Genomic DNA, 16627 nt, shown 5'->3' with positions numbered 1-16627 from the left:
AAGGGGCGACACACTTTCCCTGCGAAGATTTGCGTGGGACCCCAACTCCGGACCGCTGGCCCGGCTCCAAGGCCCAAAAAGGCTGCGAGAACCCCGACGAATGCGGATGCGACCGCACCCGAGAACCCGGAACCGCATCCTGCGCGTGCGCCCGCGTCCTGCGCGTGCGCCCGCGTCCCAGCGCAGCCTGCCCCGCCCACCAGCTGCCTCTTGGCTTCCATTGGCTGCCTCGCAGAAGGCCCGCCCTCTTGCCTTGCAAGCTCCCCTAACCTGACGTCTCTGCGCAGCCAATCACAAGCAGGAGTCCCCAGCGTTGTCCAATGAGCTCGGGCGCGGGGCGCGGCCCGCGAAGTTTGATTTTCCGGTGGGGACGCGGAAGCGGCGAGCCGGGCTCGGAGGCGGCGGCAGGTGGGTGGCGCGCGGGCGGCGGCGGCGGGGGCTGCAGGCCAGCCCGGGGCGGGGGCGCTGACCCCTGCGGCTCGACCCGGCGGCTGAGCGTCTGGGAGCCGGGCCACCGCGAGCGACCGACCCGCGCCGCTCCCGGCTGGGGTCGCGTCCTCGTCTGCACCGCGGGCGGGTGGGGCGAGCAGCTGTCTCTGCTCGGGTCCGGCCGCCCGACCCGCGCGGCCCCGGCACTTTCGGGAGGGGTCTCGCCTGGCGCTCCTGCCGAGTGTTCGGTCTCGGCCAGGACGTCCCCGAGCTGCCCTGCGGTGTCCGCGGACCTGGGGTACCCCCCCCCCCCAACTGGAGCGCGGTGCTGGCGGAGGTGCAAGGTGGAGCGGGAGGGCTCGTCCCGGCGGCGTTATACGGTTCATGCGGCCGTTATTTATTCGTCCAGAGTAATGCCTTCTGAGCTTTTTTTCCTGAAGGTATCAAGAAACTGACCATGTTCCCTTGAAGTGGCTTATGTGTTTGCTTCCTCCATGTCTCTCGTGTTGAATATCTTAAGAGAGATGCTGGGATATTTTGGCGTTCCTATAGACCAGGTAAATGTCTTTTAATGGGTTTGAATGAAGCTGTTGTATTTGTTCTTGGGTCTCATTTTGAAAATCATTTACAGGTGAACATTTAATGTAAGGCGAAATTGTTACTTTAGGTGTAACAGAGGTGAGTTTCCAATAGTATGGCTTTGATAGTTTGAGTTTGAAAAGGGACGAGATTATTAGGAACCTATTTACCTGACAGGTCAAATGCCAGCAAAAGATACAAACGAAGCAAAATATAGATACGACCTTCGTAGAATTACATTTATCGAATAGATAAAAATATATTTTGAATTATAGTGGTTTTATTTAAGGTAACTTAAGTTTGATATTTGTATAGAATGGCAAGTTATAGCTCAACAAATTCAGAATAAATTTTAAGAAGAGAGGGTGATGTAGGTCTGAGAATTACAAGCAAATCCAGTTTTGTCTCCTTATTGAACGCCTGCTACATGTAAGACAATATGTTTGGTTTGGTGGTTGAGATAGAGTAGCGATACATGGTTCATGTATTTATGTTGCTTAAAATATGAGGAATAAGAAACGCACACAGATAATTACAAGACTGAATATAAGAAAGACACAAAATAGTAGGGGGGCTTACAGAATGGGCAAATCATCACTATTGGGTGTGGTGAATTAGAAGAAAGTAGTCAAGGATAATTCCAAGGTTTTAAACAAAAGTAAGTTGAAGAATGATGGTGCCATTATTATAAATAGGCAACTCAGTGTGAGGAACTAGTTTTAGGTTGGGAGATAAGGCGAGCCCAGATGAGCTGTTGGAATATACAAATATAAATATCCTGCAGGTAATTGGCTGTGTGGTTCTGGAATGTGGGAAGGAAAAGAGATTCAGGCATGGCGTTCTCTGTGTTATTTTGATATTTAAACCCATGGACTTTGATGACATAATGGAAGACGTCATTGGATGTTATTGCAGTATTTGAATTTCAGAAACAGTGAGGTTGAAGATGACGAGGACTGAGTAATAGTTGAAGATTTGCTTATCATTAGATTACGGATGCATTTAGGGATTTCTGTAGGTGGAGAGAGGCAGCATATTGTAGTGGTTTGATGAATGACTGAAGAAGAGAAGTAGCATCAGTGACCTTTTTTGAAAAGCTTGTGAAGAGAAATGGAGAGGGGCCATCAACTTGAAGGGGCTGTAAGATTGAAATTTTCTTTTTCTTTTCAGCGTTAGAGGTAACTTTAGCATGTTTTGCAGGCTGTGGGGCAGAACCTCATGGACAGGAAATAATTTAAGATACAAATGAGATAGAGCGATTGAGCAATGCAGGGAATATAAATAAATAAGCCTTGGAAAGAAGACGGACAGTCAAGAGTAGAATAAAAGCGAGAGATGGTGGAGAGATTTTGAATGGAGAGAAATGAAAATTGAGGTGTGTCGAATTGCATCCTTGTTTTCTCAGTGAGAGCGGAGGCAAGGCCACCTGCAGGTAATGGAAGTGAGGACATAGGGGGTTTCAGAGATCAGTGATTGCTTTGGGCAACACAGTAGAGATCAGAACGTGTTGTGAGGGGGTGGCAGAATTCCTGTGCAGAATACCCAGCTGAAGTCAGCGTGGATTGGTAGTCTTTCCAAATATTGTCACTTTGTGATTTTTTTCCCCTAGCTAAGAGTAGTTGGAGTAGTTTGTCCGTTAGTAATACGAGAACACATGATATCAAGAGGATGAACCATTTTTGAGTGGCACTGAGCCTATCACTGAAACAATTAATTTGAAAATCCCCGCTTGGTAGGAAAGTCAGTAAAGTCAAAATGAGTATGCTGGACCAGGAAGGGGAGAAGGAGGTGAAATCATGAGAGTGCTGAAGATGTCAATGGCAGTGAAGGCGTGAGAGAGTTAGAAGGACAGGAGTTTCTCAGGACGGAAATTCCGGAGAGAGAGATGAAGGTACCATCCAGGTTGACCAGGAATCGGGTGACTTTGTCTACAGTGTGTGGCCCTCACTGTAGCGGGCCTCGAGGCCTGCGGTTCTTAGCAAGGGTGCACGTATGGGGGGTCTGGAGAGCATTTTAAATAGAATTGCTCAGGCCGGCAGAGATTCTAGTGACTACAGGCCTGGGATCTGTGTCCTCTAGGCTGCGCTCTTCAATATGGTGGCCACTGGCCACATGTCACCTTTAAGTATTCTTGAAATGTCTGACTTGAGAGCTGCTATAGGTGTAAAATATACAGTGGATTTTGAAGACTTAGTATATAAAAAAAGAATGTAAAATGATCTCATTAATTTTGAAAATATTGATTACATGTTGAAATAACATACGTATCGAGTTAAATAGAATATATTAAGAAAATTAATTTCATCTGGCTCTTTCTACTTTTTCAAATATGGCTCCTAGAAAATTTGGTTCACATATGTGGCTTGTGTTTTATTTCTTTTGAAGAGCACCTTCTGAGGCGATCCTAGTATGTGTGTGGTTAAGAACCACTGCCCTGAAGGACTCAAAAGGAATGTGAACACGTGTCTGCCGGCAAAGGGTTCACAGTCTAATGCGGGGACAGAAAACTGCGGGTGAAGTGAAGTGACCTGGAATTAGGTGCCCAGGAGAGCAGAAACAGCCACATTTGTAGAGGAGTATGAATCTGACAGTTGAAAACTGACCTAGTGCTCGGGCTGGAGTTAGACCAGAGCCCCAGGCCCACGGGTACGTGCCTGGCAGTTGGGGCAATATTGGCTTGTTTTTGAGACAGTGCGGAAAATTGCTTAACCCAAAGAACCTGTGTTCTTGTTAATGGACGGTGCCACGTTAGTTTGGGCGGACTGAATAAGGCCAAGAGGCAGGAGACCTTTCAGGGTGATTGAGAAGGGTTACCAAATGCATGGAGTACGTTGTGGAGGCTGAGCTGGCAGAACTGAGGGAAGGTTGTGAGGCGGGTCGATGGAATCAGTATTTAATGTGAGACTCAGGTGTTCGCACGTGATCAGATAAGTTCAGAGTCCTTACCACTTAAATGGAGGAATGGCGTGACTTCGCACAGAAGGATTCTGTGTGCTGACGACTTCGAGATCCTCTCCCGCCCTGGTTTTCCTCAGCTAGTCCTAAGGCTTTGATTTTTACCTCTATCAGGTATTCCGTGTGCTAATGATTCCCAATTCCATCTCTCTAATCCCAGTTTTTCTCCTCAGTTCTGGAACAGTATCCATCTGCTTACAGCTTATATCCATGAGGATGCTAATGGGATGCTGCCTATAGCTGTTGCTCATAATAAACGTTGTCCTTGTTATAGGATCTTAGGAAAAATGAAAAGTCCAATTTTTAATGTTTTTTAAAGAGAAAGTGTTTTCTTTGTGTTAAACTCTCTGCCAAAAGAATAAATGTTATGTCACGTTTTTGGGGGAGGTTCCTGTGGGAATATGGGGAGCCCAAGCTAAAGGACACAGTGTTGAGTTATAGCGGCACACTTCACTTCTATTATCTTTTCAAGAACTGGCTTCCAGCACGTAGATTCCATTGCAAGTAAAGAATCTTCAATTGTTAGGACCTGATTCGTTCATGCCCCTCTTTATCTCTTCTTTAAAGGAGGTTTTTGATTGGGCCAAAAGACGGGATTTTTAGCTGGGAGGAGGGGAGGCAATTTTTCTGAACAAAGTTTCCCAAGGTATTTGGACATTCTCGGAAATAAAACAAAATGAATTTGTGGTTCTCTCCTAAAAGATTTCCCTTCCTGGAATGTATATATGTTCACTCTTATCCTTTTTTTTTTTAAATACAATTAAAAAGACAATAAGTTTGAATTCTTTGAGGGAGGTACTTTGAGCACACCATCTATATTTTCTTTTTCTTTTTTTTAATTTTCTTTTTAAAAATTAGTGGCATTGCTTCTTTGACTTTTTTTTCGTAGATATCTAAACATGCTTACCGAGTCCTTTTCAAACAATGCTTTGTGTTAAGTAGGTTTTGCAGATTTGGGAAAATAAAGGCTACGGCTCAGCGCGGAGTGTTGTTCGGATTATTGGAAACATTCTTCCTTTAGAGCCCTGCCCCAGGCCTCATTTTGAGGTAAGTCGGTCAGCACGTGTCGTTTAAGCACCATGTGGGAAATAATGCTGGGTGCTCCTAGGGGTATAGGGTTGAACAAGGGAAGAAATGTTTCCTGAAAGCCAAAAGCCATTTGTCTACCCCTGGAAACAAGGCATTTCACATGTGTTTTTGTGTTTATTTAAATAGTTACACTCAAGGTGGGCGGGTGCCGAGTGACCTGAGTGGCGTGTCTTTCCTTCTGGCTGGTGTTTTATGACAGAGGGCATTAACCCGGGGGGAGGATACGGCTACATGAGTAGACTTATGAATAACATTTGCCTCGGTATTTCTTCTTGCTAACAGGTGCATGTTTTTCTATGGAAGACCCTTTTCCTTTTCCCTCTTTTGGGTTTTAGCTCGCTGAATTTCCGTGGGCCTGGGTGTCCCCGCTCCCTGCGGAGCAGTGACTCTTTTTCCTTTTCCCTTTAGCTGACCCCAGTCTTGACCTCTGCAGACTCTGCTAACTGTGGATCTGTAGTTCCATCTTTTGCTGATACTTTGTTTGTGGCAAATGATGAAGAGGCCCGTTATCTCAGATTTAGGTAATTTTACCTACTTATCTTGGAAGTGGGGTGTGGGCTGTAATCGGAGTTCTTGCACGTGCTGGAGTTTGTTCAGACTAATTGAGCCTGTTTGTTTTGTCTGTCTCTGTACTGAGCTGAGTCCTACTAATATCTTTCTAATAAGGATGACTAGCTGTTTCTCATATTTAGCCAGTTTTGGTTTTTTTTTGAGGAAGATCAGCCCTGAGCTAACATCTGCTGCCAGTCCTCCTCTTTTTGCTGAGGAAGACTGGCCCTGAGCTAACATCCGTGCCCATCTTCCTCTACTTTATATGTGTGGGACGCCTACCACAGCGTGGCTTGACAAACGGTGCCATGTCTGTACCCAGGGTTGGGACCAGTGAACCCTGGGCCGCCGAAGCAGAACGTGCGAACTTAACCGCTGTGCCACCGGGCCGGCCCTAGACAGTTTTTTTTTATGCACGTTTAAACCTAACACCAAGCCTAGGAAGGAGTGATAGATAGTAAAAGGGTATCAGAATCACAGTGTTTATTTTTAGGAGAAAGCTGTTTCCTATGCTAGATACGAGGTTCATTTTACTTTATGTATTTAGCCAAAATTTATATTGTTCTTATTGTGCACCAGGCAATGATGTTCAATATATTTCAAAATTTGGATCTGTTACTCCTGCTGAGTGCTAACTTACATGTTAGTATATTCAGATTCAGGCGGTAGGCACCACAGGGTCAATCATTCAGATATTCTGGCTAAATTGATCATGTATGAAACTGGTCAATTTTCAAAATGTAAGAATGCCATAAAATTACCCCTAACATAATACTGAATATAAGACCCTTCAGTGCTGTATATTCAGAATGTGTAGAATTCCTAAATAAACCAACTTTATTTCTAAATAAATAAACTTGTGTTTAAAGCTAATAGACAGAACAGTTACAGGATAAGTATTTTTGTTTTATAATCTAAAAGCAAGGTTTGTTCCTTCATTCACTGACCACTTATTGGTCACCTATTAAAAGCTACCTTCTGTTCTCTACATTGAGAATACAAGTTACATAGGAGGCTGTGCTTATCCTCAGTGAGTCTGGAGACAATCATGGGATAAGGAGAGTGACTCTCGTTTTGTTTTGGTGTCTTTATTCTTTGACTGAAAGAATTTATTCCTTTTGGCAAATTTCCCTCTGTCTTCTCTCTCTTTCTCTCCATTTCTTTTTTCCTTCCACCCACAGAAATAGTATATGGAAAAATGAAGAAGAGGAGGAAGTTGAATACCCTGTGCACCTGGTTTGGGATCCATCGTCACCGGCTCTAAGACGTAACAAACCAATGAGAAATGATCCGCCTGTAAGTGAAGCTGCAATTAAAAAAATAGCCGCCCTTGAGGATGAGCTGGCTTCGCTCCGCTCTCGGATTGCTGCGATCGTGGGGCTGCAGGAGCTGAAAACCAGCACAGGCTCCGGTGGGTGACGCGTGGGGCTGCGGTCTCAGTGAGGTGACACTTAGTAGTATGGGCATCAGTGCAACCCTGAGCGAGGATGTCTGATGCTAAAGTAGCTTGTGAATGACATTAGATGTGAAAGACATTGGGCATATAAGACTATGTCTGATGTGTGTTTAAAGTGAATTAAGCCGGGGGGTGGCCCCATGGCCAAGTGGTTAAGTTTGCATGCTCCACTCTAGCGGCCCAGGGTTTCGCTGGTTCGAATCCTGGGCACGGACATGGCACTGCTCGTCAGGCCATGTTGAGGCGGCATCCCACGTGCCACAACTAGAAGGACCTGCAACTAAGATATACAACTATGTACCGGGGGGATTTGGGGAGATAAAGCAGAAAAAAAAAAAAAAAAGACTGGCAACAGTTGTTAGCTCAGGTGGCAATCTTTAGGAAAAAAAAAGTGAATTAAGCCACATTTACAGTGAGGGAGTGGCTTTGTTTGAGGAAGAGCTGGCTATACTGCCGAACATTCTACTTCTCTATTAAGAAGCCGTTTTCTAAGAATGCTTTCCTAACTTTTCAGATAAGCACTGGGAATTTAAGAGGAGGAATGCGTTAACTTGAAAGAAGAGTATAGATTTGAGCCTTCATATTTTTGTAGTTTGAAGTTATTGCTGCTATAATGCCACCAAGTTAGGCGGATAATGTTTTCCAGGTGACCCTTTTCTAAATTTTTAGACATAACTTGCTTTAACCAACACACACACACACACACAAAAGTGTATATATAAATAAATGATTTATATATAATGCATAGTATTTATATAGGATATATTTATCATATATCTTATATGCAACTATTATATAATGTGTAATAATTAAAATGAGATACACACACTTTCTTTTCAGCAATCGTGTTTCACACGACTTTTCAGAAGCGAATCTGTTGTGACGAAGTTAAGTGCTCAGTCCTCGTCTTAGGCTCCCGCCTAGAAGGTGTTTGCGTGGGTGTTTCTGCAGTGTTGTTGCAGGGTGAATATGCCAGTTTGAGTGTTTCTATCTACAAGTCGTTGATCATATATGTTTTTTCAATTTATTCAGGTTTCCTTAGGCTTTTTTCTTTCTTTGCTGGGAAAGATTCGCTCTGAGCTAACATCTGTTGCCAATCTTCCTCTCTCTTTTTTCATTTTTCTCCCCAAAGCCCCAGTACATAGTTGTCTATTCTAGTTGTAGGTCCTTCTAATTCTTCTGTGTGGGACGCCACCTCAGCATGGCTACTGACAGACGAGTGGTGTGGTTCCACACCCGGGAACTGAACCTGGGCTGCCAAAGTGGAGCGAGCGGAACTTTAACCCCTAGGCCATCAGGGCTGGCTTTTGTTGATCATCTTTTAGCTTTTTTAAATAGAGGATGAAATTCAGATTGTATGTGACTTACTGAAAAAGCACTTATTATTTTCTCTTTAAAATGCATTCTTCCTTACCCGCTTTAAGGGCCTACACAGAAAATCCTAATTGGATTAAAAACAAACTTACTATTTGGCTTGATGCTTACAGAAATTACTAAGCAGATGGGACTGCTTCTCCTTCCTAGCCACCAAATCATTATTTTAGTAGCATTACAGAAATTGTTCCTGTTTTGGTTCTAATTAGTGTTACCTTGGAGAGAATTTTGCCGGATTTTTAAACAGACTACTTTGTTTTCAGGCTCCTTTGACTTGAATGACGGGCCTGGTGGTTTGGGACAAACGCCATCGTCAGTGGCTGCTCAACTCAGTGCTGAACCGGATCCACACTCGAGTTCATGGCTTCCCTCTCCCCCTCCTCCACCACCACTACCCCCTCAGTTTTCTTCTCTGCAGCCTCCATGTTCTCCTCTTGTACAACCAGGATCTAAGAATATTTGTGACTCAGATAATTCAGCAGCTGAAATGAAAAAACAGCACCCAGGTGCTTGTCAGACTATTTATAGTCATTGTCCAAAAAACCAGAACAATAAAGATATTCCAAACATGCTGGACGTTCTAAAGGATCTGAATAAGGTGAAACTCCGTGCAGTTGAACGGTACGTGGTCAGGATTTGAGAAATTTTATCAGTGCTGTTTTAAAAAATTACTATATTTACCAAAGTAAACATACATAAGTCTTTTATTCCTCAGTTAGACACAAAGAGAGGAGAGAATCATTTTCAAATTTTCTGACTCCTCTAGTATATTATCTCTGTATTTTTGAAACAGCTTACCTCTCTTGCTATTTGTTGCTATTTTAATTATATCTGCTTTGCATTGTTAAAGATTAGAAACATGTTCTCGTAGATGTTCTGCATCCTAACACATGAGCACACACCCTTCTCATTACATCTTCCTGCCGTAGTTGTTACAATCTTTAGTTAAATCAGTGTTCAGAATTTACATCCTTTTTATGCCAGTAAACATTTACAGGGAAGCCATTTCATACAGTATGATTGCATTTTGTTTGTTTTTTTGTTGGAGTTAATCCTCTCTGAGTTCCATTTCTTTCTTTTTTGAAATTCCTCTCCAGAAGCCCGGGGTGCTCCACCTCACTGTTGCCCTCCAGCCTGCTACGCTGCCGTCATCCTAGGGGTTTCCTTCACCACCGTCATGGGCATTCTCTTACTTTTCTCCTGTTGCATCCCCCTTTTCCTGGGTGTCGTAACTTCCCATAGCTTCCTGAGAAAGGGTGCATAAAAGGTAGATTATTTTGAGACCTTGCATGTCTGAAAATGTTATTATTTTATTCTCACACTTAATTGCTAGTTTGGCTGGAAAAATAATAGGCAGAAAACCATTTTCCTCAGAATTTTGAAGACATTGTTCCATTAATTTCTAGCTTCCAGTGTTCCTGTTGAGAAGTTGATGTCATTCTGACTCTTGGTACTCTCTGTCAGACCTGTTTCTTTATTCTTGAAGCATTTAAGATCTTCTCATTAGTCCTGGTGTTCTGAAATTTCAGGACGATGTGCCCTGGAGAGCTCTTTTCTATTTCTTATCCTGGGCACTTGTGGACTCAATCAGTCTAGAGTTTTAGGCCCTTCCTTTTTGGAAACCTCTTATAAACATTTCTCTGATAGTTTTCACCCATGCTTTCCCTCTGTTCTTTTCCTGGAGCTCCTACGAGAAGTTTGAATGCCAGAATGATTCCTCTTAGCCTCATATCTTTCCTTTACTGTTTTCTTTCTCTTTGCTTTTCTATTATACTTTCTAAGAAAATTCTTTAACTTACCTTTCAGCTCTTCTATTGCATTTTTCCCTGACATCATATTTTTAATTTGCAAGAGCCGTTTCTTCTCTGAATGCTCCTTTTCTGTGTCTTCCTGCTTCTGTTTGTCTTATTCCTCTGAAGATATTAACTATATAGTTTTAAGTTTCCTTTTGCTTTTGAATTATCTCTATTTTTCCTGAGTTCCTCTTTTCCTCTTGTTGATTTTGGTCTCCATCTTTAGTTTTGGAGCCTTAAGTATCTGGTGATTCTTGGCTATACTTTCACGTTTAGAAATGAGGCGAGGAGATGATTGAAGGTTCCTTGTGTGAGGCGGGCTTGCTAACTGGTGGGCTTCACAATTTAGTGATAGAGCAGAGGACCTGACCGTTTTGTTGGCCAGACCCCATAGGTCAGCAGCTGTATGTCTTTTCTTTGTGGCTGAGAGTTTTCCTAGAAAGTTCTTCAGTCTCCTTCTTGGCCAGGAGAGATGGGGATTACACAGCAGGTGCAAGCCCAGTGTTTCGAGAGCTGAGTCGGGAAAGAGCAAAGGGATGTGCTCATCATTCAGTGTGTACTTTCCTGCATCCCCCTGTTTTCAGGAGGGCAGCTCACCTTGCAGTCTCCTCACCTTCGTCAGCTCCCAGCTTCCAACACTTTGCTGCAATTCTGGTAATCTCTGTCTTTGTGCGTATACATCTTTTTCATTTCTTTATTGTCATTTCAGTAGGATTTCACAGAGATCTGCCATGGTCACTTGGGAGTCCCTCAGTGAGGTTTTGGTGAGAAAATAAATAGATTTTCCATATAACAGTGTTAGGACAGATAAGTCATTTCCTTATTGATGAGGTTATGATATGATCCTTGTATAGGGCAGCAAGTACAGGGAAAAATCCTGTGGCTGTGTGTGCACACTTGGTCCCAGCTAGATTGCTTACTGGTATCAGTGGGCCCTGTCAGTGTAAAATGGTGACTCTGACTTTTTCCGTCATTGGAGAAACAGCTAAGGGGCCAGCAGACTATAACCTCCATCCCCCTATTCTCTGGTGTTTCTACAACGAACCTGTATTACACATGGCTGCGAAGTCAGATGAGACTTCCCGCGTATTTACGTTTACAGATTTCCTACCCTTGTTCCCTGACTCCCATCTTATTACAGCAAATGAAGTGTCCTTGTTCACATCCAGGCTCTCCCCTTGGTCGCTGGTTCCCCTTCTCTCTTATCTTCTCAAGGATTTCACTTAAAATTATCCCTTCTGTCTTCTGCATCATCAAGTTTTCCTTCTTTACTTTATTCTTCTCACACCTGAGTATTTCCCAGCTTCGAAACATGTACCCCCAGCTGTCACTGTTCTCTGTCCCCTTTCTGGTATGAATTCTCCATGTTGTCTATAGTTTGTTTCCATTTCTGGCTGCTGCCGTCTACCCACTGGAATATGGTGTCTGTCCCCATCACTCTGTTGAAAACTGCTCTTGTCAAGGTCACCAGTGACCCTGTGTTGCTAAATCCAATGGTCAGTTCTTTTTTTTTTTATAGATTGGCCCTGAGCTAACATCTGTTACCAATCTTTTTTTCCTTCTTCTTCTTCTCCCCAAAGTCCCCCAGTACATGGTTGTATATTCTAGTTGTGGGTCCTTCTAGTTGTGGCATGTGGGACGCTGCCTCAGTGTGGCCTGATGAGCGGTGCCATGTCCACGCCCAGGATCTGAACCAGTGAAACTCTGGGCCGCTGAAGCGGAGTGTGTGAACTTAACCACTGGGCCACGGGGCCGGCCCTGATGGTCAGTTCTCATTGCTCCTCTTACTTGATGGCTGGGTAGCGTTTGATACAGCTGTGGTTCTCTCCTCCTTGGAACGCTTTCTTCACTTGGCTTCGAGGAAATCACACATGGTTTTCCTCTCACCTCATTGTCCACTCCTTCTCACTCCTTTGCTCACTCTCCCTTCAGTGTCGGCGTGTCTGAGGCTCAGCCCTCAGCCTCTTCCCTTCTCCATCCACATTGTGCCTTTGGTGAGTATGGCTGTCCATCATACAGCTATAAGCTAATGACTGCCGTGCTGATGTTTCTGTCCCTGACTCTCCTCTGAGCCCCGCCCCTACTTGACAGCTGCCTGCTTGACGTCTTCGTTTGCCTGCCTCACAGGTGTCTTAAGTGCTCATGTCCAAACGGCGCTCTTCCTCCCTACCTGTTCCCTTCTTCCGCCTTGAGCACCTGTTCTTGCCCAAGTCTTTTGCGTCTCAGTAAATGGCAGCATCGTCACCCACTGCTCAGTCCAAAGATCTAGGACTTATCTTTGTCTTTCTTTTCCTTTCCATCCTGTATTCTTTCCATCAGCATATAGCTCAAATCTGTGGACCCGCGTGACCCAGCTGCCCCCGCCCCATCTAAGCCGCCGTCTTATCCAGCTGGGACTCTGCACTGGCCTCCTAACTAGTCCCTGTTTTCATTCTTGTCTCCTTATCTTTTCTCCATGGACCAACCAGGGTGGGCCTTTAAAAGTGGAAGTTGGATCATGCCATTTCCTGCCTAAAACCCTGTGGTGGGTTCCAGTGTGCTTAGAATACAGTACAGACACCTCGCGGTGGCCCGTAAGTCCCCCAGGATCCAGCCCTCGCTTCCCTTGTGGACCTCATGTCCTGCTTCCCACGCACTCGCTGCCTCTGGCTGTGCCTGTCTGTCCTTTCTCTTCCATACGCTGGGTCCTTGCTGTGTGTCCCCCGGATGTTCACACTTACACTGACCCCTCGCCGTTCCCTTGGAGGATGTCATCTCCTCAGAGGCTTTCCTGACCACCTCGTCTGCAGGGCTTCCGCCCCGTCACCCCCCCATGGTAGTCACAGCATTACTGCTGCTTCCTTGGTCACTGATGGTCTCTGCCACCAGAGTGTTCCCTGGCGCAGGACACTGCTCCACCCTTGAGGCGTGGGACGGAGCCTGGAGTAGCAGTAGGCATTAAGTGGAGACTGGACGAACAGTTAGCCTAATGGTTTTCTTTTCATGAACTCTGTAGTCCTTTTAAGAGTTCTTAGATATTTCTTTAAATTTTCCACTGAAAATTTAGAAAATTTAAAATAAAGATCTTCAGCACAGAGATATTTGATAAATCCCAGGTCATAAGAAGGTTGTGGTGGAGCCCCACCCACGTGCTCTGTTGGTTTTCTGATTCCCAATTCACTGTGCCCTCCAGGTTGCTTATTCCATGCCAGAATTTCCAATGTCTTGAAGACGAATTAGATTGTAATATATTATGCTTGTATTCCTGCTGTGTTTGTCAGTAAGGAGCTTAAATTACACAGTTTTAATTTAGTCAATTTTTTAAAAATAGGTCGCCTGGAGGGAGACCCCTTCACAAGAGGAAGAGGCACAGCTCACCCTGGGACCCTGTGGCTTTAATATCCCGTGCCCTGAAGCAGAAATTTGCGTTCCAAGAAGACGATTCCTTTGAGAAAGAAAATAGGTCTTGGGAGTCTTCTCCCTTTTCTAGTCCAGAAGCTTCAAGGGTGAGCGATGATAACGTGAAGTCCGATTTTCAGTGTTTCTGAAGTGTATGGTTGGGATAAATCTTTGCCTTCACGTTCTCTCGAAGTGAGAGAGAATGGGCTGCACACTTGTTTGTTGACGCTGCTAGTGTTTCTGTTGTTTCTGTTAACTTTTGCTTGCTCAGTTTAGCTTTTAGCCTACTATGAAGTTTTTTTGAAATAAAACCCTTAATTTGAAAAATACGTGTGCGTAAGTTTGTAATGGTCTATCCTAGTCAGGTGCTGACGCGCTGTGGCTGTCTGCAGTGTGAAGCGGCTTCTGAAACTTTGAAAGGACCAGAGAAGGATGGTGCGATGGATCCAACCTAACCCTAGTCAGATGTGCATACTCTAATGTTTTTCTCAGTCAGACACAAAGATTTTGGATTATTTATTTAAACAGAATGTTAACTGTGCTTTTACAGGAGCAAATGGGATCGTAATTGTCTTCAGCGACAGAGCTTCTTAGTTGTGTAAAAGGACACACGTTGTATTCCAAACACTTGACCCTCAAGACTGCTCCTTCCTTGAAGTCTCTCTTCTCTAATTCACACGTGATTCTAGTTTTGGGGGTGGTCTTCCCATCTCAGAGTTCAGTGGAGGGAGTACCTGAGAATATGCCGTGGAAGGAGAGGACTGTGACGGGGGCAGCATCTAAAGTCGGCTGGATCGCACTGAGGAGTGGTGGCTGTCAGCCGAGGACGAGACGGACAAACTAAGACGCAGACGGCGACGAAGGAGACAGCAGAGTGGGAAATGGTCCCTCTCCTTCCCGCTGTGTGGTCTCGGGGTCACCGTGTGTGCGCCTGCGCGCAGTCTCCAGTGTTTATCGTCTTGACTCAGTTATGTTCTTAACTCTAAGAAGGCAAAAGTGTTTAGTTTACCTTAGGACTGTTGCAATAAAAAAACATAAATGTGCCTAAAAATAAGTGTTTAACATTTGTGTAGAAATTTATATCTTGCAAAGTCCTTTTTCCCTCATTTCCTTTGATCTTCACAGCAACAGCCTAAAAAAAGAAAAAAGAAAAAAACACCCAGGCCAGTTACCTGTTTTACACATGAGGAAAATGTGCCCCTCGGTGCTTAAGTAATCTGCCCGTGAGCCCACATCTAATGGGCAGAGCAGTGACCAGAACTTGGTTTATTAAAACTCCAGGATGTTTGAAAACCCCCACTTACTGAAGAAACTCTGGAGCGGAACACGCTGTCCCCGTGGTAGTGGATGAGGGGGTGTTACCGGGTGTCTCAGACTGTTCCCCGGCCTTAGCATTTCTCTCCAACCATGAGCATCGTAGAGAAAGAATGGAATCTGTCTGTGTATTTTTTTCTTCTCCCCAAAGCCCCCCAGTACATCATTGTATATTCTAGTTGTAGGTCCTTCTGGTTGTGCTACGTGGGACGCCACCGCAGCATGGCCTGATGAGCGGTGCCATGTCTGTGCCCAGGATCCAAACCACAAAACCCTGGGCCACTGAAGCAGAGCGCGCAAATTTAACCACTTGGCCCCGGGGCGGCCCCTTTCTCTGTATTTTCTAGCACCTAGCTTGGGGCTGGACACACATGCTCCCTGTGGTCGGCTGGGAGGGCTCAGGCCCTGTGGCTGAGACGTCTTGCTTGCTCTCGTGTCCTCAGCTCTGCCACAGCCCCAGCATGGAGCTCGCTCCCAGACAGCTGCGCACTGTTGGAGGAGTTAACCCGAGGGCGCCGTGGTGCTGGCGGGCCGTTCTTTTTCACATTAGAATAATTCCTCTGTCCAAAATTTGCTTTATTTCAGTTTGGACATCACATTTCCCAGTCAGAAGGACAGTGAACTAACGGAAGAACCGACAGACACAAAAGACGTTGACCAAGGTGTGCACGCTGCGAGCTGTGGCTGCGCTCCCGAGGAGAGATCACAGACGCACACCGGCCAGCCTTTCACGAGGCGTGGAAGGAGCGCGTCTTCTGTTACGTGGGTAAATGAAGTCTGTACACCGGGTCTGTGAGTGCAGGGCTGCGAAGAGTCTTGACTTAAGAATTCCTGTCTCTGGTCTTGGAAGATCCAGCAGCTACCTGGGTACCGGTGATAGTTAGGTGTATGGACTTTTTAAATGTATTTAGTTAGTGCTATTAAAAGCTGAATACACACTGAATGATTTTCCTAAGAGCTAAACAGTAAGTGACCTGGTGTTTCCCATTAGAGAACAGTCAGCTCTCGCTGTAAGGTAACAAACCATTTTAGTGGATTGAGAAAGTTCTGTAAACTACGTGTGTATTGTAGCACTCAGCAAACCATGGTGTACTTGGGTTTTTAAAAACAATTTATTAAAGCAATTATGACTTCCTAATTTAAGAGCCTTTGCATCTTTTAAAAACTGATGGTGATCTGATTGACTGGCCTCCAGCAACTGGGAGATTTTCAAAGAATATAAAATTGTGGTTTTTTTCCTTAGGATAGTCGTAGTTCAAATCATGTTGATTGAGCCTCCTAAAAATTCTTCCTGAGGTGACAAAGAATTACTCTTAGAAACCGGTTTTGATTGTTGAGTTCTAGAAGTAGAAATATTTAAGGAATCTTCTTGGTAAGTTTTGCCTGCACTTCTGTGTAAATATTACGGCCATAATTTTATTTCCTTTGTTTCTTATTACATTGATACTCTGTATCTTTGTAAATAAATGTGCCTTTGAATTTGGTTGTGTTTTGTATCAATTCCAATTCGTGTTTTCTCCTTACTGCTGTACGCATGAAGTCTGAACTTTGGTTTGAAAGAGCGTCCTGCAGGTAGAGTCTTGGGTGATACAAGTGAAACACATGGGCTTGGACGACGTGTTTGGTCCCTCCGTCCACGTGCTCATGTGATGTGGAGATTTACCAGGTCCTCTAGACTTAGCCTACGCACCAGCCAGGGCGTGGAGTGTCC

At 44.7% G+C, this 16627-nt stretch overlaps 1 protein-coding gene across 4 annotated transcripts; it reads left to right on the top strand.

The window, feature by feature from the left end:
* The first annotated feature begins 335 nt into the window (after positions 1-335).
* On the top strand, positions 336-16405 carry MTFR2 (mitochondrial fission regulator 2). Of its 4 annotated transcripts, none has more exons than XM_044754787.2 (8): positions 336-408; positions 870-986; positions 4906-5010; positions 5461-5573; positions 6783-7012; positions 8695-9052; positions 13535-13709; positions 15502-16405. In XM_044754787.2, the coding sequence occupies exons 2-8, from the start codon at positions 924-926 to the stop codon at positions 15535-15537; spliced, it is 1080 nt and encodes a 359-aa protein (XP_044610722.1). In that variant the 5' UTR covers positions 336-408; positions 870-923; the 3' UTR covers positions 15538-16405. The 4 variants fall into 4 exon arrangements, with proteins under 4 accessions (XP_044610722.1, XP_044610724.1, XP_044610725.1 ...); XM_044754789.2 differs by lacking the exon at positions 15502-16405 and adding an exon at positions 14153-14647; XM_044754790.2 differs by lacking the exon at positions 15502-16405 and adding an exon at positions 9529-9698 and having other exon boundaries at positions 13535-13924.
* The last annotated feature ends 222 nt before the right edge of the window (positions 16406-16627 follow it).

The sequence above is a fragment of the Equus asinus genome, chromosome 24, assembly GCF_041296235.1.
Source record: "Equus asinus isolate D_3611 breed Donkey chromosome 24, EquAss-T2T_v2, whole genome shotgun sequence".
Classification (NCBI taxonomy): Eukaryota; Metazoa; Chordata; class Mammalia; order Perissodactyla; family Equidae; genus Equus; species Equus asinus.
Note: the sequence above shows the minus strand (reverse complement) of the source record. Positions and strands in the feature narration are given on the sequence as shown.